The sequence below is a fragment of the Sciurus carolinensis genome, chromosome 9, assembly GCF_902686445.1.
Source record: "Sciurus carolinensis chromosome 9, mSciCar1.2, whole genome shotgun sequence".
NCBI classification, from domain to species: domain Eukaryota; kingdom Metazoa; phylum Chordata; class Mammalia; order Rodentia; family Sciuridae; genus Sciurus; species Sciurus carolinensis.
Genome location: NC_062221.1, coordinates 41361791 through 41385903, shown reverse-complemented (window position 1 = coordinate 41385903; position 24113 = coordinate 41361791). Strand labels below are relative to the sequence as shown.

The following is a 24113-nucleotide window of genomic DNA, read 5'->3' as shown; positions in this document are numbered from 1 at the left end:
GCCTGGATTCACATCCCACCTCTGCCCTCAGGAACTGTACAGCTTTCATCAAATGCTTTAACTGCTCTGTGCCTCAGTTTCTTCATCTTTAGTCCAAGGGTGATTAGCCCTAGTATCTTTCTTAAGGTTATTGTAAGACTTTATATGACTCTGTTGAAATCATGCCCAGGACATAGTGAGCATGATATAGTTATGCTGCTATTTAGGTGAAGGCCACCTACTACAAGATATGAACAGCATCTGATACACAGGAGAGAATCGACAAATATTTCTGCCTCGATAGTATAAACATAAAAGAGAGGGAAAACAGGTGTGGAGATGCACACCTGTGATCCCATCCACTCAGGAAACTGAGGGAAGAGGATCACCAGTTCAAGGCCAGCCTCAGCAACTTAGCAAGACCCTATCTCAAAATAAAAAATAAGTTTAAAAGGGCTGGGGTACAACTCAGTGGAAGGCACCACAGTTCAACACTCACCCCCTTCCAAAAAAAAGAAGGAAGATCTCTTTTTAAGCACTATGACTTGAATCTTATCTAAGGTATTAACTTCACAAAAAAGACTCTCTTTTGTTCCATTTTATCCTTTGTCTATTTGCAACAAAATATGAGATCCAGAGTTCAAAATAATAAGGAATCTGTTTCAGTCCTGCAATGTGTCCCAAAGGGAGTTTACCCCGTTTTATTTGGAGATTTCTTATTAAATGAATGGGATGGAAGCCCTGATCAGACTCAAACCTCAGGCAAGGAGAACATATACACTGAGCTCTTGTCTATGACAGACAAAACAAATTGAGCATTTTCAATATCAATTTCTGAACATGGAGACTTGTTTGTTGGAGTATCCCTACTCTCCAATTGTTGAAATACAAAATGCATTTTGGTCCATCCCTTTTCCCAACCCTCTGACCCTAGAAAGACTGTGCTTCTTGCAGAGAGGGCCAGGAGCTCAAGGGTCTCTTCAATGCAGAACACAGTTAAAGGGACTCTTAGACTGATGTTTGACACCAGACATCATGGCCTTCTGTTCTGGAAGAGGCATAAAAGAAGGGCAGCAGGTCCACCCGCGGGACTTGGCGAGGAGACTTTACAACTTCAACCTGATCTTCACATCTCAGACAGTCTCAGAGCTTGGGTCAAGATACAGAGATGACCAAATGATCCAGATAGACCTGAAAGTTGTAAACTCTCTGACCCTTGACCTCAAGGGATATTTTTATTCTTGTTCAACTTTGTCAAGCAGATTCTCTCATTCTTTTTCTGGTTGAATTAAAGACCATTTAGATGGTCTTCCCCGCCACACCCGCTTTAAGGTCACTCTTTCAGCAAAGATTCCCAGCATCCTGGCAAAATGTTTTTTTGTTGTCAAGTCACACTGTCCTCTGCATACTCATGTGATTCCACCTAGTAGCAGACAACATATGAAGGACTGAAAATGTCCCGGCAGTAAGGATCTTCTGGAGGCAGAATTCTTCCCAAGAGAAGTTATAACCCTATTCTACTGAAGGAGAAAAAGATCACAATGACATATTCTTAAAAGAATGATCTAAGGTGATCAACCTTGCCCATGAGTACACACGTCCAACCCAGGGCTCTCACTGCTGAGAAATGAGAGCACTTGAGAAGAGGACTGTAACAACTGTGTTGATGCTCTGATGGATCTTGTGTGGGAGAGGAGAGCTTGAGATTTCTTCATTGGATTGAGTAAAAAGGAAACTATCGATGCCTCAGCAGGAGGAATTGTGGCAAGGGAGATGAGGAAGGCAGAATGGAGGGACTGATAACTGACATGGTGTGAAGAAGGGAATTGGTCTGCAGGACCGCAGCCAGCTACAGCTTGCTGCCATTGCCACTGCCTAGCATCACAAGAGAGTATTCTACTGCACATCAGAGGCCTGGCAAAAGTCAAGGATTTGGGGTTGGTTTTTGGTTTTATTTTTTTTATTTTTTGCTTTTGAGGGATGCTGGAAATTGGACCCAGGGTCTTGCCCATGCTTAGGCAAGCGATCTACCACTGAGCCCACAAAAGATAACAGCCCCAAAAGATCAAAATTCAAAGTATGGTTTATACTGAATGCATATCACTTTTGCCCCATAAGTCACCGTAAGTCAGAGACTGTCTGAAATTTTTTCTAAAAGAAAACATGCCCACCACAGAAAAGATAAAAATAGAACTCACTCCTAATCCCGCCACCCACTTTTAACATTTCAGAGGGACAGAGTGAAATTGGATCTTACACTATACTCAGTTCTATATACTATATTGTTATACTCATTTTCTTTTCATATATCCTGAGCAATTTTTCATATCACTATTATTTTTGAACAACATTTCAATGATTGCTTAATGTTTCATTCTCTTAATGTCTCTTATTCATTTAATTGTGTTGCTATTTTTGGACACTGACTTTTACCATATAAATAATATTACAATGCATGTCCTTGAATAAAACCTTTTTCTGCACCTGATTATTTCCACAGGATATAATTGATGTCCAAAAAATATTTATATTTTTATATATTCCTACCATCAATGTATGGAAGAATCATTTGACGCTTCACCAGCAATATGTTTTTATTTTTTAGCATTTGCCACATGTATAAGTTCAAAATGTCTCCTTTTATTAGTTTTATTATTACTAGTGATAGTGGATGTATTTTTAGGTATTAGTGGATATTTATATGTGCATTAACAGTTGTTTCTTACTGTGTTCTATGAGGAATACACTCAAGAACTTGCAATCTGGAAGATTTTTAACTCAACAGTTTGGAAGCAAGCACTTCTTAGTTGAATAGCTTGTAGTTTGGAAACTCATTTAAAAGTCACTAAGGGATGTCTGGTATTCTTCTGTGAGTTAAGGCTGTTAGCATTGAAAGATGCTGTCCTGACTTTCTGATCTCCTGATGGGAGACATGATGGTAGTCAGGAAGGAAACCTACCTCCAGAGAGGAATTCCCTGAGCTGTGGAACCTATGTTCTCTATGTTGAAAGAGTCAACATAGAGAGGAAGAAATCCAAGTTTGAGAACCAAGGTCATGGAACTGAGTGATTTGCTTCAGGGGTAGATGCTGTCTTTCCAGGAAGGATGTCGGCCTGAGAGTTGTGTAGCCACCCCGCCTCCAGTCTCCTGGTGAGTGTAGCCTGGCCCCTGCATAGGCACCCTCCTCAAAGAAGATTCCAGAAGCTATAAATGAACAGTGCACCTTCAGGGAAATGTAAATTTCCATTTTTCAAAAAGTTTTAAATTCCCAGGATGTCAAAGGTCTCAATTATTTTTCTCCCAGATTAAAAAAAAGAAAATGAAGCAAACTAAAGATAAAACATACATCTTCTCTGCTATGTTGAATACTGTATGATTTACAAGGTTTTCACTGTACTGATTTCAGGAAAAGTCTGAGGTTTTCAAGGAGACACATGGTATCTCTACATGAAAAAGGATAACTCTAAATGTTAATATTAAAGACTTTAATATTGTAAGGCTGTGGGGTTTTAATTCAGGCTTTGACTTAATGGTTATAAAAGGATAAAAAAAACACAAGGATTATTTATAATTAGATATAATTATTTCTAAATAATTTTTTGTTTCTAAAAAGAATTTATAGGGGGTATTCAAGGAAAAAAGAATTTTCTCATTTGGGACTAGGAACAGATGATTTCTAAGGTTTTGTGTTCTTTGATTTTATGCACATAGTTAAGCCATCTTACATTGCAAAAGATGTCTCAAAATAACAGGGATTATCAAAGTTACTATTAGAAGTGCTATCTTTTTATGAATAAACACTTTGTGCTCAACTCTCCTTTAAGCGCTGTGGAGGAATCATTTATTCTACAAATGTTTATTCATGACCTACTTTGTGTGAGTACCTGCTCTAGTCACTGGGGAGTCAGCAAAGAATGAGACAAATCCCTACCTTCAAGGAACTTTCAGCCTAGAGGGAGGAGACAATAATCAAAGCATTGTCACTTACCTAAGTGTCCAATCAAGATAAATAATTCATAAACAAATGGAGAGAGAAGGAGGAGAAGGAGAAGGAGAAGAAGAAGAAGAAGAAGAAGAAGAAGAAGAAGAAGAGGAGGAGGAGGAAGAGGAGGAGAAAAGAGGCAGAAGAGTGGGGAAGGAAAAGGGGGGAGAAAAGGAAGGAAGGAAGGAAGGAAGGAAGGAAGGAAGGAAGGAAGGAAGGAAGGAAGGAAGAGACCAGGGTCGCTTTTTAGTTCAGGAATAACTAAAATGTCTGTAAGGGTGATATTTCCGCAAACACTAAAGTCAAGAAGAGCAAATGATGCAAAGACCAGGAGCAAGAGATTACAGAAAAAGGAAACAAGAGCAAAGGCTCTGAGTCAAGAGAGGGTTTGGTATGTTTCAGAAACAGAAAGGAAGTTAGTGTGGTGAAATCAAGAGGGAAGGTGGTAGGAGATGAACAACTCAAAATTTCAGTAGACACTGGACTGCCCAGGGCCCTGGAGGCCATGGTGAGAACTTTAGATTTCATTTTGTTTGCATTACAAAACTAAGAGCTCTTAGCCCTCACATGTTTAACTTTCTGCACAAGGCAATTTAAGGGTATATAATTAAGTTGAAGATTCTATAGGAAATCAGAGAAGAAGAGGCTCAGATGGTTAACCTGCATTTAATGACATATGGGATATGAGCTGAGTCCCAAAGGAACATGGAAACGTGAATAGTTTCAGAGTATAAGAAGGAGTAAGTATTATTGTTAGTGAAAAGACCTGCCAGTTTCACATGGGGTGGCCACTTCATGACTGTCTCCCCAGCCAGACTGAGAGCTCCTGGTATGCAACAACCATCTGTTTCCTCTTTTTGCCTCTGTATCTTTCACACGCCATGCCAAGTATTTACAAGGTACACCATGAATATTTATATATTTAAGGTAAATGTGTCTTGAGAAAAGCACAAACCAAGAGCAGACTGGGGCTGGGCATATTAAAGTCAGGCTTTGTTGAGAACTAAAAGTTCATGGAGCATGTATAATAACCTACATCAATAAAATTAAGATTGTATTTGTCTATTTATTGTTGTATCATGTAAAATGGACATTCTCAAAACTTGAAGGACAGGTCTCATTGAAATTATCTGGTTTAAAGTGCAAACTTGAATTCTAGAATTTTTCTTTGGGGATAGTGGAAGGAATCTCAGACAGGTTACCAGCCTCTAAAATTGCTGAATCCAAAGTACAAAAGAAGCCTGGGTATGGGTTAAGATGAACAGAAAAAAAAAAAAAAAAAAAGTAGTTGCCAATATGAGCACCAAACCCAGAGGCACAAAGTCAGTCATCCAAATTGCAGTTATTGATTTGGGGGGAGCTTTATACATAGGAAGCTCTACTTAGCGTATCCAGGGTGAATAACTGCAGGATGTAACCACTTAAGGAATTTTCCTGAGCAACCCCGGGGAAGCCAGCTGGTTCATCATGTGAGCAAATGCACTTAAAAGTCTCCTGTTAGAGCTGTGCTTCTCCAGATTGGGATGAGGAAATTCCCATTGAGGCCAAGTCACTAGGAAGTGTTTTGAAGAACATTATGTCACCTTTCTCTCCTCCTTCGCCTCCTACAAGGAAGAAAATACTTTTAAAAGGAACATCACCACGTAGACAACTGGGCAAATGACTAATCTCATGAGATCATCCCATGCCTGCATGAGATCAATATCATACAAAGAAAATACAGGCTGTTCTGATGACCTTCTTAACTATAGAGAGAAGGGAAAGCACTGGTCTGGCAGTGAGGAGACCTGCCATTGCCTGGTGCGTGGCCTTGGATAAGTCACACCAGTGCTCAGGCTCCAGAGTTGCTCTCCGGAGAGTAGCTGGGTGAATGACTCTAGTGCTGGGTTTTTGTTTGTTTGTTTGTTTTTTGTTTTTTTGCAGTGCTGGGATTGAACCCAGGGCCTTGTGCTTGCGAGGCAAGCACTCTACCAACTAAGCTATCTCCCTTGCCCTACTGCAGGTATTTTTGAGAGGCAGTAAGTGGTTATCATTTGGGTTAAGTTTTTGTTTGAATCAGGGACATGGTTTTGGAGAGAATATATGGAGAAAGGCCCAGACAATTTTTTTTTTTTTTTTATTTTCAGGAAAAGAGAGGAGAGGTGACAGTTTGTCATTGACTGTGAAAATACAAAGAGAGACATGTCTAAGATAAGAATGGTTCTTAAAAGATGTGCATGCTACATAACATCCCACGGGAGAAATCTGTTCTTAATCTTTGGAACTTGTGACTGTTACCTTATATGATAGAGGGGACATTGCAGAGGTGATTAAGTTAGGGATCTTGAAATGGGGAGGTTATCCTGGATTCAGTGGTGGGCCTAATGTCATCACAAGGTCCTTTGAGAAAGAGGAAGGAATTCAGAGAGAAGATGTTATGTTGCTGGCTTTGAAGATGAAGGAAAGGATGATAAGCCAAGGAAAGTAGGTCTCTAGATTCTAGAAACTGTAAAAACCATGGGAACAGACTGTCCCCTACAGCATCCTCAAGGTACACAGTCATCTAGACTCAGAATTATAACATGACAAATTTACTTTGTTTTAGTCCACCGAGTGTGTGGCTATTTGTTCCAACAGTCAGAGGTCCCAGAGGAAGCTCTATGACATGTGATAGCTTTCTCTATTTTGTCAAGATCTTTCAGCAAAGTCTACTTTCCCTTCAGTATCTTAGGAGTCCAGTTGGTGTTTCTGTCTCAGATGTGAGGACGTGCTGAGTTGGGCGTGCACCCAAGGAGGTGTTTCTGGAGGCTCAACAACATTGAGATGACACGTGGCCTGAAGGTGTCAAGCTGGATGATCTCTAACATAAACATCCTATGATCTCGTTATTGCACAATGGCCTTGGAATTATATTTGAAGTTGATATCAGAATTTTGTGCAAAAATCCACCTTAGGTATCACCTATGACTGCACTTTGCAACCCACAGTATTGAAAAGTAGGTCGCTATCATGATTTTCTACATGAAAAAACAGAACTGTTTGCAAGCTGTGGCTTACTGATGGTCTCACCCATAGCTTGTTCCACAGGACTAGGACATACCTCAGGTCTCTCGACCTTCAATCAGATGCCCAGTGTACTACAGTGTACTCTCACCTCTCACAGAGTTAACCTTAAAATCTTCATCTGTTTTATAAATGATCTATGAGTGGGCTCATCCTCTTTCCCAAAAACTTAGATATGCAGTTAAATCCCCAATTACTGGAATGCTTGGAAAATATGTTCTAGCTAATTAACTTTTCTGGTTAACCAAATGTAAGCCAGAAAAAAATAAATGTTTTATCAGCCATTCATTCAAAGTTTTTCTAATCTGAAATGCTTCTCTCTCCTACTTTGACAAGCAGAGCCCTGCAAACAGGCCTACTTTTGTTAATCACCATATCTTTTTCTGTTTCTAGTCTTTATATGGGTCATTGGTCAACTTTTCAATGTCTACCCTGAGAGGCTGTGTTCAAGTCCAAACTGCATTTACAAACATCGTCTCATTAAATCCTCATGGCAATTTTAACTGAAAATCCAAAATCTGACATGCTCCAAAATCTGAAACTCTTTTAACATCGACATGATACCATAAGTGGAAAATTCTACCCCAGACCTCATGTAATGTGTCACAGTCACACAAGTGCACACAAGTGCACCAAAAATATTGTATAAAATTACCTTCAACCATGTATATAAGGTGTATATGAAATATAAATGAACTTCATGTTTAGACTTGGATCCCATCCCTAAGATATTTCATTATGTACATGCAGATATCCCCACCCCCACAAAAACATTTGAAATCCAAAATACTTTGATCCTAAATATTTTGGATAAAGGATGCTTAATTCCATATTATGTTCATCTTTCAGAAGGAAATTTTGCAGCTCAGGGATTTTAAGAGACTTTCTTAAGGTCATGCAGCAGAGTCAAAGTCCAGACCTCATTGTTCTGACTTCAAACCCAATATCTCTGTAGACATAGTAAGTATGGTTGATTGTCCTGGATCTTTCCCAGCCTCAGGATATTCCCATGTATCAGTCAGGATCCATCAGGAAGCACATACTCAATTTCGATATTTTACAAAGGTGTGGGAGAGAAAAACCTTGAGGCAAACTGCAGTCACAGGGGCTAGACACATGGGTGGCACCCCCTGCCTGAAAGGGCAAGGAGAAAGAAGGATTATTAGAACCAGAGAGAGGGGACATGTACAGAAGCCACCTCTCAGGGACCATGGTTTCTCATGGACAGACTTGGTCAACCCACACTGATCTAGTAGAGGACAGCTAGGGATAAACAAACACCTAGCCTCCCTCTCTTCCACCTTCTTGATGACTTGCTGATCTTCCCACTAACCAATCTAGCCAAAGGACAAGAGAGCCATGCTCCATGATGGTCAGTTCCCCAGGACACAGCTGGTGAACTGGTAAGAGGACACAAAAGGATGAACAGAGGATAGTTGCAGCCCTGAAATCTCCTTGCATCTAAATTCTTGATATTCTCATCTTATGGTAATGTCTTTTATGATCATAATAGCTACCACTGAGCTAAGCACACAGTAGGAACTTATTAAACAGTTCTTTAAAGATTATTCTAGTACGACTTCTTAAATATTTTATGGTGGCATGAAAGGCTTAACTGATTTTCTTGTGTGATTTGCCTTCTAAAACAAGAGTTTCCCAATAAAAGCTGATGAATGCAGTTTTCCTGTTTCTTGAGCTCTGGCTCTGTGGATATGACTATAGTCCAGTGAAGAACAAATGAAACAATCCAGAGTCCTGAGGCACCTGACCTGGTATCAGTGGGAAGGAAAGGTGATTCAAGCTGTCACCACACATTCATAGATGCATGGCCCCCAGCAGAGACCTGAGACCCTTGACCTGAGGTCCATGAAAGAGGAGAGAAAAGGTGATGCCAGACTGTGATACCTTCCCTGGATGAGGTTTTGGAAAACAATGGTATTCTATGACAATAGCCAAATCTCTGAGCAAGTTTCTCCTTGCTTCTCCAAATAGATGCCAGATGTTCTCTTGAGAGCATTTTTATAACAATTCCCACCAAATACATAGGCTGATCATATTCTCAACCCCACTGTATTGAAAAACTGGAACCAGAATGGGAAACTCTTTTTTGTTTGTACTGGGGATTGAACCCAAGGCTGCATTACAACTGAGCTACATCCACAGCCCTTTTTATTTTTTTATTTTTGAGACAGGTTCTTGCTAAGTTATTTAGGGCCTTGCTAAATTGCTGAGGTTGGCTTTGAACTTGGGATCTTCCAGGTCAGCTTCCCAAGCAGCTGGAATTATAGGCATGCACCACTGTGCTAGTGAAACTTTTCTTTTTTTTTTTAAAAGTAGAAATATTGTCCCAGACCAGAAAAATATCAACTACCCTCATGAGCTTTTTTAAAGAATTGTTTATTTCAAGCAAACAAAATCAAACTGATTTCTCTTTGTTTTGTTCCACTCCATGTGGAACAGATGAATTTTTAATTTAAACTGGTCATTAAAGGAGATCAATATTTGTATCTTCATAAAGAATTAATTGTGGAAGTGCAGGAATGAACATATCAGACTCTCTGTAAGCTTATGCTTCAGATGGACAGATTTCTACCTATTTCTGAAAAAGTTTCAAAAGAAAAATACAGTTGCTTTGCTTCATACATAGCCAGGGCTCAGTGAGATGTTCTCAACTCAATTATTCACATCTTCCTTTATAAGAAGATTATACAACCTCACCCTTTGCCATGTGACTCACCTGCTTCCAATGGGAGAGGATCCATTCCCCTGGACTAACTTTGGGTTTAGTAATATGACCTACTTTAGTCAACAGAGAGTCAGTGGAAGTGCCAGTTCCCACCAGAAGCAGAAGAGGCATTTCACATTTCCAACAGTGCTGAGCCCCAGTCCGTCCTGCACCATGAGAGAACAGCCTGTGTCAGACAAGGATTGCTCCATCAGTCTGAGTCCCAGAAGAAGAAGACACATGGAGTAGACACACCGTCCGGATTTAAGAAGAGACCTAAAACCAACCCACAGCCTGGAGTAGAACCACAGCCAGAGACAAATGTCATTGTGTAACCTATTGAAATTTAGAATTGCTTGCTACTCCTGCAAAAACTAATTAGTATACTCAATGACTTCTTTAGAAATAGAAAAATAAAAAATAATCTTTGAAAAGGAAACTGAATTGGTACAACCTCTTCTGCATAGCTAACATATGCGGTTGTAATAGATAAAAACTCCCCTTTAAAGACCTCCCAAGTAAAACAAAGTCAGCTGTGTCTGAGATGCCATATACCTCAATCTAGGCTAGCACATCATTAAGTTATATGTAGCAAAAACTATTTGAAGTGGACTTGATCAATCAACACTAGCAAGATGCAATCAGAAATATTAGCAATCAGGAAATCAGGGAACACTAGTTTTAAATCCAATTGTATATTTAAGTGTTTATTTGTCAGGCACCAGCATTATACAATTTAGGAGGTGCATGCTGATGTTCATACATGTGAATACACACACACACACACACACACACACACACACAGAGCCAGACCAATCAAAAAACATATCCCTTGCCACTCTCTCAAGGTCCAAAAACATCAACCATAATAAACTGCAAACTGCCCAAGACGTAACAATAAAAATTGATTGATCTAGAAGTTATAACATGTGAGGCACAGTTGATCACAGAAGAAATTACAAAGGTTTGCCCTTAGGGAAGACAGGACTCCAAAAAATGTTAGTTGCCTTGGAAAACTTGAAGATTTAACCCATGAGGAGATTAGTCCAAATTGGTGTAGTTACAGAGAGCAAAACTGCAGACAGTAAAAGAGAGTTAATGGGACACATAACTCAATCCAATTTACTAGGATGTTCTGTTAGGTCTGAGCAGACCATGATATTCAGACATAGCTGGCCTATACCTGGCCACCCAATATAAAGTCATAGCAACTGATATGCAACCACATCCACAGTTGGGGTGCAAACAGAGCTGTATGAAGCAAGTTTGGAAGGAAGAGAAACAGTGTAGCTGCAGGTGCCAAGGTCAGAGGGGATCATGATTTCAGAGATCAGATGGTGACTATGGGTGGGCCCACCATGTCTTAGACACCCACTGGTGTATGTGCACCTTGCGGGGAAAGGTCAAGGGTATGAAGAACGAAAGGAGATATTGCACCCCAGGGTCCAAGAAATCTGCCAAGGAGCCCATTTAAATAAAGGTACAGGAAAAAAGAAAGCCAGTGTCTACAAGCTTGAGAAAGGTAACCAAGAGAGTACCAGATCATGCAGTCTACAGTCAGGAAAAACCCAGGGAAGTTTGAGTAGGAAAAAAACACCTAAGTAAAGACTGGGAAGCAGGCCAAGCACTCTCAGAGATCTGGCTGGGGAAATGGAGATAGGAGGGAAGTTTGCAGTAGGGATCAAGAAGACCTGGTCAGGGCCCAGCACAGGATGATATTGGCTAATTCTCCCTGGCACTCACTGTATGAAAGACACTGTGCTAAAAGCTTCTCACTTCATTAGCTCCTTCACTCCTTACCCCAACCTTGTGAGCTTGGTACCATGGTTACCCCACTTTACATATGGCAAAACTAAAGCATTGAGAGATTCTGCCCAAGATCGCTTAACTAGTAAGGGCAGAGCCAGAATTTGAACCCATGGAAACTGGCCCCCAACTGTACCTTAATCAGAAGCCAGTAGCTCAATCCAGAGGAGAAGCAGTGAGGCTGGTGGGAAGGTTAGCCCAGGACCCCAGGATACAGGAGTGGGATGGCACTGAGGCTGCCAGCAATCACCAGGTAGAGCTCATAAAACCAGGCTACTTTTACTCTCACTATAACCTCGTTTTGGCTGGGGACATTGATGCAAAGGATTTTGCAGCCATCATAACTGTCCAACCATGCACAGTGGTTCCCTGTTCCATGAGCCAGTGTTCCCTGCTGCCCCAGATGCTCTGGCAAAGCCTGTACTACTATTCGCAGGAAATGTTCTGAAGGGATTTATATAATCCCTTGGTATATTTGCAAAATCAGTCAGGAATGATATTTTTTTGACTATTTACTTCTGTTATCCTTCATTTTCTTCCCTTCCTCACCTCCAAAGCTAGACTCTAATCTCATTCTATAATCCTACCTATTCAGTGAGTTTCTAAACCATAATCATTTTCATTCTGAAACAAACCAGCTCTTACCATCATTATACTTAGAGCCCATGAACCCTCAGACATGCAGGCAAACACCACAAGGATGACTGTTTCCTCCCAGAGGCCCCATAAGCCTTCCTTAGTTATAGCAGTGAAGTATTTTGAGAAACTTGAATTAAAGTGCTAGAGAAAGCACAACACGCATTTATTGCTCATCTTGGAAAGACAACAGCAATAAGCTTCCAAAGCTGTCTTTGATTAACATAATCTGAGGGTAATGAATATGGATATTGTCAATAGTCACCTAGAAGCATGTTTTCCTTTGTACATTTTGTTCTCTCCAGTAAATTTCCTACCAAGAAAGGAAATGCCCCCAAGCCCCTATTTGCATCAATAAAGCAAGAGCTCAGTGGATTTGCATGAAGGGAATTGAGCCAGCAAGGAATTCTTGCTACCCTCCATCTTTGTTCTAGTTAATTATCCACATTTTCACCACAATTTCTAATTATCACGTATATGGAATGCAAATAGAAGCTGCTGTCTCCCTAATAAGCCTGACTTATTTCTCAGCGTCCTTTGTGACAGTGTCTGACCAGAACAAGTTTCCTGGGATACTTGTGTGGTATCCAGAGTGGTTGTCTGCAGAGGAGAGCTGAGAAGAGACCCCACCACCTGCCCGGGATAGGACAGGAAGCAGGAAATATCTGTGGGACCCCAGGGCCCACTTGAGTGGTTATACCTGTCAGGGACATGGGGCCTCAGCCCTGCTGCTCTAGAACTTTAAAGAATCCCTATATGTAGCCACACCTTAGACGACTTGAATCAGAATGTCTGGATGGTGCTGAGATACCAGTGTTCCTGAAAACTCCCTGGATAATCCCAATGTGTATCAAGATGGAGAACCACTGCAGAGGAGCCTGAAGATAGGGAAACGCATGTCCCACTCCTCACAGAGCTGGGAACAAAGCCACCTGCCTTTACCATGGCCATGCCCTGCCATGGGGCCACTCTCCTTCTTTCCAACATCATGTGGCCCAGGAGGCCCTTCTCCACTGTGAAAGTTTGTCTGCCTCCCTTTATGTGTGGGCTCTGCCCTGCCTGCAGAATTGCACTGGCACTGGCTCCAAGATTCTGTTCACTTAGCAGCCTCCCTCTGCAGCAAACCCATATCCCACTCACCTTTCGCATACGTCCATCCCAGGACTGATTTAAAGTGTCTCTCGGGCCCTGACTCTTCAGCTAAACTTTGCACAGCAGCTACTTTTAGAAAAGTAATAAAACCCTCCAATGACTTCTCAAGGCATTTAGAGTCAAACTCAAACTGCTTATCTTGGCTTATCAGTCCCTTCGCAGTCTTACCCCCATGCACTTCCAGCAGGAGACGCAGGAGTCCAGATGTGAGCTCTGTAAGCAGATACCCAAGGTCATGTTCTGGTTCTGTCCCTTAAGAGCTTGGTGACCTGGACTGTAGGCAAATGACTGCCCTCTCCTGGCCTCCATCACCTCCTCTGCAAAGGCAGATTTGTTGTGAGGATTAAGTTAGTTGACACTCAACTAACTTAGGACACTCAAATTGTTCCTCCCTGCCCCGTAGGAGTCACACAGTTCCTGGGAGACCCCACACTTTGCCCTGCCTTCTAGACGCACTATGCCAGGAAAACCCTTCCCTGACACCTGGTATGATTGGCTCCTTATGGTCATTGAGGAGCCAATGCCCTGTCTGTAGAGACTGTCCTGCCTCCCACCACTCCATTTTATTTCCTCTAGAGCCGTATTCGTTTTCTAGGGCTGCCATAACAAAGTCCTGCAGACTGGCAGACTGGCTTTAACAACAGAACTTTATTATGTCATAGTGCGGTAGGCTAGAAGCCAATGTCAAGGTGTCCAGAGTTGGTTTCTTCTGAGGACTGTGAGGAAGAACCTGTTCCCAGCCTCTTTTCCAGCCTCTGGTAGTTTGCCAGCCATCTTTGTTGTTCATTGTCTTGTACTTCACCCCAAACTCTTTGTATACACATGGTACTGTCCTTATGTGTCTGTGTCCAAATGTTCCTTTTTTAAAAGAACTCCAATCATATTGGGTTAGGAGTCCACCCTACTGCATGAGAGAACCCATCCTAACTTGGTTATAACTACAGTGACCTTGTTTTTATTTAAGCCACAATTGTGAGGTTTTGAGGGTTAAGATTCAACATATGAATTTGGGGGAGAGACATAAGCCACCAAAAACACAGTCATCACCCATCTCTGGAAGGATTTGTTCACTTGTTGACCAGTGTATTCTGTCTCTCCTCACCAAATATCAGCTCCAGGACAGCAGGACTTTGGATGTCTTATTTACCACAGCAACTGATGCACAAGGTTGGCTGTCACAGAAAAGATGCTGTGCATATTTTCTTGAATGAATGAATGAATGAAATAAAGCCAAGACAAGAAATCAGTTTTATGAATAAGAATACTGGCAAAACCATAATGGTGAAGCAACTATTCAGTTACTTAAACTATAGATGCGAGAAAACATTTAAACATAATGTCAAGCAAAACAAGAAAAATTTAAGTCATCATAAGTGGTATAATCCCACTTATAAAATACACACACACACACATATCCATACAAATAGATGCTTACCCATATGCATGCAGAAAAGGGTCTGAGAGAGTATGAATCAAGGGCTAATGATGGGTCATTGCTAGTAGGTAGTATTTTATTTACTCATTTTTTATTATTTATATTGTCTCACTTGTCTGCAATGGGCATGTAATGCTTCTGTAATAAGAAAAATAACAAAAGACAGCATCTCAGACAAAAAAATAACAAACGAGGCTACTTGCAACGTGAAGTGGGTGGGTATCATCTCCCATCCCAGACTAAAAGTTCCAGAACTCAGGCACCTAACACCATGTTTGGCACTTAACAAATGCTCAGTACATACTGGATGAATTGAAATGAAATAGGTGTGTTCACACGTTTCCCTGTAAGACTGCAACCAACACAGTTCTAGAAGCCTTCCTGGTATACTCGTGGAAGAGGAGGAGGTACAGGAGGAGATTGGGGATGAGGAGGAGAAGGGAAAGGATAGAAGAGGAGGGGAAATGCAGACACTCTAGTTTGCAGGAGGAAATGAAACCAGAAGGGCTGTGACCCAACCCCTGTGAACCAAACTGCCGAACTTCACCTGATTTTTCTAATTAGATAGTGTTTGCAAAGCTTTCAGAAACAGATAAGTGGTACATTAAGTGCTAAGTAGTATTAATTAATAATAGTAGATTATGTAAGCAGGTACTTATTATACATGTAAATGTCTAGGCTTAACAGTATAGTACTTGGAAACAATGTTTGGCTATAATGCAAAAAATTATTTATAGACTCATAAAGTTTCTGGCTTCCAAAGAAAGTAGCTTCATAAAATATTTGTATTTTCTAATTTTACAACATTTTAGAAATCACCTAAAACCATAATTCTCAACTCTGTCAGACCCAGTATCCTTTTTTATAAGAATCCTGAAGTGGAATTCATAGATAACATGCCCATATCCAACCTATTTCTGTATGTAAATTTCCAGGCATAGCCAAGTGAAGTTGTCAGATGCTGGCACAATATGAAGTATCACTGCAAATGTGCCAGTTCCTAATGACAGGCTGTTACAGGACATATACAAACCATGAGTGGCACTGCAGGGAATGCTGATTTTCCAAAATGGCGGACAACTCATCTTAAGTTCTGAACTAAACAAATTATAACCTTCCTTTGATTTACTCTGTAGTTACTTTCTTTTATATATAAATTATAATTTATAATATATATTATATATATTATATTATATAATATATATTACATAAATTATATATATAAATTATATAAATATATATATAAAATATATAAATATATTATAAATTTATATATAAATTATATTATATATTATTATATTATATTATATTGTATATATTTTTATATATTATATAAATTATATATTTTATATATATATACAATAGTCATAGAAGGACACAATGCCTTTATTTTATTTATTTATTTTTATGTGGTGCTGAGGGTGGAACCCAGTGCCTCACATGTGCTAGACAAGCACTGAGCTACAACCCCTGTAGTTACTTTCCCAGAGAATTCAACATACTTGCATATTAAAACAATCCAACATTGTTCTAGCCTTAGATCATCATAACCAGGTTTCTCATCAACAGGAATGTCAGGCAAGATATTTGAAAGCTGTGTGACATGACACTGTCCTACACATTTATTGTCTCTGCCCCAGCCCCAAATGCTAGGAGGGCTCTTTGTCACCCTAATCTTCAAGAGCAAAAAGTGTCCAACACATTTTTTAATTTTACTTGAAAACCAAGTTCAAAATAACCCCATGGGTGGTATAACACCTTTTGAGAAGCATAGGTCTCATTTTATATCCTTGTGTGAAAAATAAAGGTATTATGACCCCACGGAGCATGCCCAAGAATCACAAATGAAATCTTGGCCAAGCCAAGAGATAAGAACTTAGAGTTGAGACAGAAGAGCACTTTCCACACGTCTGGCGCTATCCTAAGCTTCTTATAGACATACACTCATCTAATGGTCACATCAACAGTAGGAGGGGATTTGATTGTCCCATTAGACAGTTGAGACCAAAGCACAGAGAAGTGGCTTACCCAAAGTCCCAGAGCATAAGGGTCAGAGCCCTGACTCATGGCGCCCCTTGTGAACAACTGTGCAACACAGTGTAAGCTTCAGACTGTCATTTAGAACTGGAGGGGAACAGCAGGGCAAATGGAACCTTCCCATGTTGTGAGCACAGCTGCCCCAGTTCAGGACATGAACGTCAACCACGCCTCCAAGTCTTCGTTTGTTTCTCATCCTCTCCTTTCTCGTGTTCTTTTTTGTGTGTGTGTGCAGATATTCATGCCCAGGAGAAGGCTGCTTTGCTGTGGACCTTTCCTAAAAGGGAGATCCCTGTTCACTAGATGAATTCCAGAACCATCCACTAAGGCTTCCGTAGCCCTCTTCCATCAGCTGACCTTCACTGCGACTCCTGTTACTCAAGATGAGTGGCTTCCTGTCCTCGCTGGACCCCCGGCGGGTGCAGTGGGGGTCTGCCTGGTATGCCATGCACTCTAGGATCCTGCGCACCAAACCAGTAGAGTCCATGCTGGAGGGAACTGGGGCCACCACGGCACACGGCACCAAGCTCGCCCAGGTGCTCACAACCATGGACCTCATCTCTCTTGGCGTTGGCAGCTGCGTGGGCACTGGCATGTATGTGGTGTCTGGTCTGGTGGCCAAGGAAATGGCGGGACCTGGTGTCATTGTGTCCTTCATCATTGCTGCCGTGGCGTCTATATTATCAGGTAATTGTCTCAGGGAGGGAAGTGGACGGTGTGCTTGCTGAACTAGGTACTGCTCATCCCACTTCCCGTTCGGTGCTGAGATGTACTAGGTGGCAGTGACATGGTTCATTGTGTTCTCTTTTGGCCTTCACTGCAGGTGGATCGGGGCTTGGTCTTGACACAGCTGTAACAGCTTCCCTGTTCTTTGTTTTTTTCAATGCAAATAATTATTCTGGTACCCAGATGTCTCCCAATTTCTCATTCTCTGTTATGTTCTGATGGCTCTATTTTTATTTATCTCTCCCTTTCATTGGAAGATAGGTAATCCTTTAGGGGAGGGGCAAAGGATAAAAATAACAAAGACTAGAATAGCAAAATGATAAGTCAATAAATCTGACACAATTAGGATTTGATAAGCCTCACACTGATATTGTGCCTCTCAAGAAGGAAGCCAAGCTAGGAGATTTAAAGCCACTGTGAGAATCACAAAATGCCATCTGCCCCACCTCAGCAGATAGATCCTCTGCAGAGGTGGGTCAACAAGTTCCTCCTCTCTCCTTGAGAGCCATAAAACTCACTTTTAAAAAAGAAGGCGCCAGGACATACAAGTTGATAATTTGTGGAATGCCTGCCTATTGCCTTTCCCTCTTCCCCCTCTTCTCCTGAGTTGCAATCCGCAGTACCTTTCCTGAATACCAGAAGTAGGTCAATGGACAACTTGAAAAAGAAGGGAAAGGAAAAGTTCCTGCTTCTTAGTGGTGATAGTGCAAAAGTATAATGGTTATGTGCGTGGCAGATCATGTGGATCAACCCACGACTGGCAGTGAGCATTTGGTCCCTTCAAATGTTTCAAAAGAAGTAGGAATCCTAACTTCCACCAGGAGTTCCGTGTAAACCACTACAAGAAAAGCATGGCACTAACACCATCCATCCAGGTCAAGTGGTCTTCACACACACGTGATGCAAAGATAAACCACCAACACGCAATCTGAAAGCCTGCAGGTTTGTATCTGACATCTTTTTAATTTAATAAGAAAAAGATCAGTCGTGACTGATCTTCCTGTCAGTCTTACCACTGTCCCCTTTTCCTGAAGTCACTCTCATGTGCATGGATACGCTAATAATTGAAGTTTCTGCAGAAGAAGGGATTCTTCTCCCTAACGGATGAAAATTAATTATTCACATGAGTGAATTTGGTGGATACTTGAGATTCTAGTAACATGATTGCAATTGTTTTCAAACATTTTTGACGAAGAAATTTATTCATCATAAATTCATAGATCTAAAATTATTATCAGAGATGATAGGACAAAGGCAGACATACAACTAGGAGGCATAGGCAGATGCCTCAGGTTCTTCCCAGCTAATGAAGCCTACACAATTTTCTCTAAACCCCATACCTTATTTTTTTTTTTTTTTTTTTTTTTTTGGTACTGGGGATTGAACCCAGGGGTACTCAACCACTGAGTCATATCTCCAGCCCTTTTTCATATTTTATTTAGATACAGGGTTTCACTGAGTGTCTTACAGTCTCACTAAGTTCCTGAGGTTAGCTTTGAACTTGTGATCCTCCTGCCTTAGCCTCTCAAGCTGCTGGGATTACAGGCGTGCAGCACCGCACCCAGCCCCCTCATACTATTTTGACTCAGACCCCAGACCACCTGAGAGTAAATCATCATAATTATCCTTCACGGTGCTGCAGAAACCAGAACCTGGTCGAGCTGCATCCTGGGAACCTGCCACCTCCCTCCATACTCATAAGCACTGTACGATTTTGACTTTTGCACCAACAGGAGCACTGTTGTGCTGGAGCCAGTTTGCACCAGCTGCCAAGACCCCTGGCTGTGCAAACCTCTTTCCAACTTTACAATCAGTGATTTTACATTGTTGACCTGAAACCAGGGATGGTGGGACTATTGGTTTGTTGTCATTGTGTGGCTGTTTCTCAGGGGGTTAGTTGTTAAACACTTACACCACAGACCCTGGTACTTCCCAGTAACTGATGTCCTCACCATTGCCTCAGGCACCAGAAGGGAAAAAACCCTGCCTCTCCCCTTCGCCACATATAGCCCCATGCAGAACACGCCTCTACACTTTGTGACTGACTCATCTCCCTGCTGGGCCAGCCAGAATCCTCCTAGAGCCCCAGCCATGGCCAGGACCAAAATAACTCATGCTAACATTAGCACATCGGCAGCAGTGTCCTTCAACCAGGCCTCTCTTAGCATCTTTGGTCACTAAAGTCCCTCTCACCCACTGTCTTCTGTCCACTCCCATATTATCATCCCATATTGCCTCTCCCTTGACCAACGTTCCCACTGCTTCTTATTCCGTAGAGTCCCCTTCCCTCTGTCTCCACCCTTGTATATACATGGCCCTTTTCACCTTCTGACCTCAGTTAAAACCTGGCTCACCTGCAGGTCCAGTCTCCAACAGTGTTGCATTTATATCCAGCAATAATTGCTAATAGGAAAAACTAAATTTGGCTTTTTCAAGCCCAGGAAGAAAGAGCAGTGGAGTTAAGGCATTTGCAAAACAAAAGTAAACCATGCTGAACAACATAATGTTGGCTGAAGGAGGAGGGAAGTGAAAACATGAAAGCGATAATGATTCATGGAAAGTGGTCGGATCCGAGGAAACTGGAGGTGTCAATGAGATCAGGAAATCAAGGGAATAAAAATACTGAGAAAGGGAGATGGAAGGCTAGAAAGTGACATCAGAGAGGGATGTTTAAAATACAGATTTTGAAATGATTCACTAACCAGTAAGGTTTAGTTTAGGCTTGGAATCTGGTTTAATCAGCTTGAGCAAGTTTTGTAACTTCTCTGAGCCTCAGTTTCTCCACTTGAAAAATAAAAATACCTGCTTCATAGAGTTGATGTGAAAACTAAATGAGATGCCTAAAAATTGACTGTGTAATGCCTAGCACATAGCACTGAATAACTGATTATTATTATTATTTTGTGCAAAATTCTATGCTCACCATATAGCACAATATCTCAAGATAGGTGTTTTAGTTGTTTTCCATTGCTATAACAAAATACCAGAGTTTGGATAACATATAAAGAAAAGATGTTTATTTAGCTAACAGTTTTGGAGGTTCAAGAGCATAGCACTAACTCTGGTAAAGTGTCCTTTTGATCATCACATTGTGGCAGATGGCATCATGTGTGAGAGGGAAAGATCATGTGGTGAGATAAAAAGCAAGAGACAGGAAAGAGGTCAATCTTACTTTTCTGTAATAACTTACTTTTAAAGGTAGTAACCAGGATCCCACCAGAACTACCTTAATCCCTTCTGAGGCAATACCCTCAATGACCCAAGCACCTCTCAACTAGCCCCCTGCCACACACACAAATGTCTTACCATCTCTCACAGCACCACACTGGGGACCAAGGTACTTACAAAAGAACCTTTGGGGGACAAACCACATCCAAACAATAGAAGTAGGTTTATTATCTCCAAATTTACATATATGGAAACCAAGGTTTAAATGACAGAGCCTGGATACAAATCTGTTATGCCAAGAACAACACTCAACCATGACTATTAATTCCAATCACGTGAGAGCTTTTCCTTTTTTCCTGGAATAATGAATTTGAGGAGTCAGTTTTATTGAGTTATAATTACATAGTATAGTATAACAAACACATACCATCATACAACCTTCACTACAATCATGATACAGAAGAGTTCCATGGCCCCCAGATATTCCTTCTGCTGCCTCTTTCTAGTTATCCTCTCCTTCTACCCCCAGTCCCTGACCACCGCCCATCCCTTTTCTGACCCTACAGTTTTGCCTTTATAAGAATGTCATGGAAAGAATCATTCAGTTTGTAACCTTTTGAATCTTCTTTGTTCACTTAGTAAGAGATGTCACTGGGATTCATTTATGTTGTCATGTGCGTTGGAGATTGGTTCCATCTTACTGCTAAGTGGTATCCCACTGTGTGAGAACACCACAGTTGGTTTATCCATTTGCCAGTTGAAGGGCAACTGGGTCGTTTCCGGTCTGTGGTCAATGTGGATAAAGTCACTGTAAATATTCATGTACAGGTTTTTGTGTGAACACCAGTTGTGATTTCTCATGAGTGAGTATTTAGGAGTGGAATTGCTGGTTTGTATGGTAAGTGGATGTTTAACTTTATTAGAGTCAAACTTTTTTTCCAAGGCTGCATTATTTTTCATTCATGCCAGTTATCAGAGTTCTAATAGCTCCATTCCTTACCAGCACTCAGAATTGTCAGATGTTGTTACTCGTGGTTGTTGGTTTGTTTGCCGTTTAAAAGGAAACACAGTGATATCTCATTGTGGTTTAATTTGCACTTCCCTAATTACGAATGATGTTGAACATCTTGGTATATGTTTATTTGCCATCCAAATGTTCTCCTTGTTGAAGTGTCTATTTAAACCTTTTGCCATTTTTAAATTGGGTTATTTGTTTTCCTATTATTAACTTTTAAGGGTTCTATATATATTCTGGATACACATTCTTTATTTGATATGTATTTTTTGCAAATACTTTCACCTAGAGTGTGACTTTTCTGTTAATTTTTCTTTAATTTCTATTTATTTCTTTTTAAAAGTACCAATACCCATGCTCCACTCCTCAAAATTCTAATTCAACTGAATGGGGGTAGAGCCCAATGATTGGTCATTTTTAAGGTTCCCAAGGGGAGGTCTAATGTACAGCCAGAGTTGAGAACTGTGTTACAGGAACTAGGGCCTACCCTCTGCTGTAGCCATGACCCACACAAAGAGGAAGCACGTTCAAGTAGAATCTCCTTGGTCAGCAGGCTCTCAAGCGATTCTCTTGGCCATGTGACTTCATTCCCTCAAGCCAGTTTATAACACGAAGCAAAATTGACTCAGAAAGAAACTACTTTCTTTACATTTGACAAGACCCAAAGGTCCAGTGACTTCCCAAGCTCCTCCTACCAATTCTGCTCCAACACCATGACTGCCCACAGGCCTGTCCCAAGTGGAGGCAACTTATCAGAGGAAGCAGCTGGGCCTGCAACCTTTCCCCCTGTGTCCTAAAGGGCTTATCTACTCTGTAATAGCTCAGTAGGCCACCATCAGACTCCATGCCCATGCCAACCCTAAAAACCCTTGTGTATATTGCAGATTATAAAAACCAGATAAAGGAAATCATTTTTTTTCTTCCTGGTTCCCACCTACAGCTTTGTGGAGAGACTGAGGGGTGGAGGCAGGATGCTTTTTGGAGTTTCTCTAATTTAGTTGGCTGGGGATGAAACAAAGCAAAGTCATCAAACCAGCAACATCTGGCCATTCAAAGCCCCAAGAGACTCCTCTGAACTTGAATGGTGGAAGAATGACAGGTTTGATTTCCCCGCCTAGGTTTATATCCAGTTCTCTTTTAACATTACCAAAGCTGAACTTCAGGCATAATATACATCTAAGAGACTCCTAAACTCACACACCTTCTATAATAACCCTTCATACCCATATATCTCAAATGGTTTGAGTAAGGATTTAAACGACAGTATGTACACACAGCATCCCCTGCCTGGTACACAATGCAGGTCGTTGTTATTATCTATCCAAAAGAAAAGTTGTCAAAAATCTGATGAAATATGGTTCAGAAAAATTGATTAGGTCCCCACCATATAATAATTCTGAGCAGTACCAAAAATAGAAAAGGAATTGTCCTTAACCCAAAGGATACTTTTAGGTGTCTGTCAATACCACACCTATGATAGATGTATAACCCCTAAGATCTCTAGCAGTTAGCTGAAGACAATTCATCCTGAGATATTCAAATAAAATTGGTTCTGATTCTCTGCCAATGTATAGCTAAAAAATCTAAAGTCCCCCTCAATGTGTCTAGGGTGTTATGAAGCTGACCTTTCTCTGGAGTTTACTTTTTTTTTTTTTTTTTTTGAGTCCTGGGGATTGAACTCTGGGGCACTCAACCACTGAGCCACAGGGTCTCACTGAGTTGCTTAGCACCTCACTGTTGCTGAGGCTGGCTTCGAACTTGTGATCCTCCTGCCTCAGCCTCCCCAGCCATGGGGATTATGAGCATGTGCCACCATACCCAGCTCCCTGGAGTTTTCTAGCTCTGAATCTTTACCTCCATGGAGCCTCTATCAACACTCAGCACATCACCTCCTGTTGCTTCTTTTCTTTACATGATCATTAAGCAGAAATAACCCAACTCTCCTCTCCCCAAGGCATAGGCAATGCAAGGTTGCATCCACAGTGGCAAGTGTGGGCCAGAAATGGAGGATGTAACACAGCCAATCCCAGTGGACAGCAAGCTTACCCTTGAATATAGGACACTCCAATTTTCCATGACTTTAGGGAAGGTCCTCAACCTTCTCTTCTTGGCTATCACCTCCTGTCTCATTGATAAGCAGACTTTCTCTTCAACCTCACCTTCCTCTTCTGAGCCTGTCACTGTCAAGCCCTCAAACTTGTCAAACCAGGAAGGTTAGGAGTCATTCTACAGGCATTGAGAAGTTCAGTGACATGAGCAGTAACACCATGGGGGAAGAATCTACTCATATCACACAAAACAAGCAAGAAATTATGAGGCCCTAGTCCCTGACCATGACCGTCAAAAGGAAGCTTTAGAATGGAGAGGATCTGGGTACAGGGGGATGAGGGACAATGAGGGAAAGGGGAAA

At 41.2% G+C, this 24113-nt stretch overlaps 1 protein-coding gene across 1 annotated transcript in view; it reads left to right on the top strand.

The window, feature by feature from the left end:
* Slc7a14 (solute carrier family 7 member 14) overlaps window positions 1-24113 on the top strand; it is a 102899-nt gene that overhangs the window by 34144 nt on the left and 44642 nt on the right. The window contains exon 2 of the mRNA XM_047563042.1: window positions 17030-17481. Coding sequence (XP_047418998.1) covers window positions 17178-17481 — 304 coding nt within the window. The 5' untranslated portion in view covers window positions 17030-17177. The remainder of the gene's footprint in view (window positions 1-17029; window positions 17482-24113) is intronic.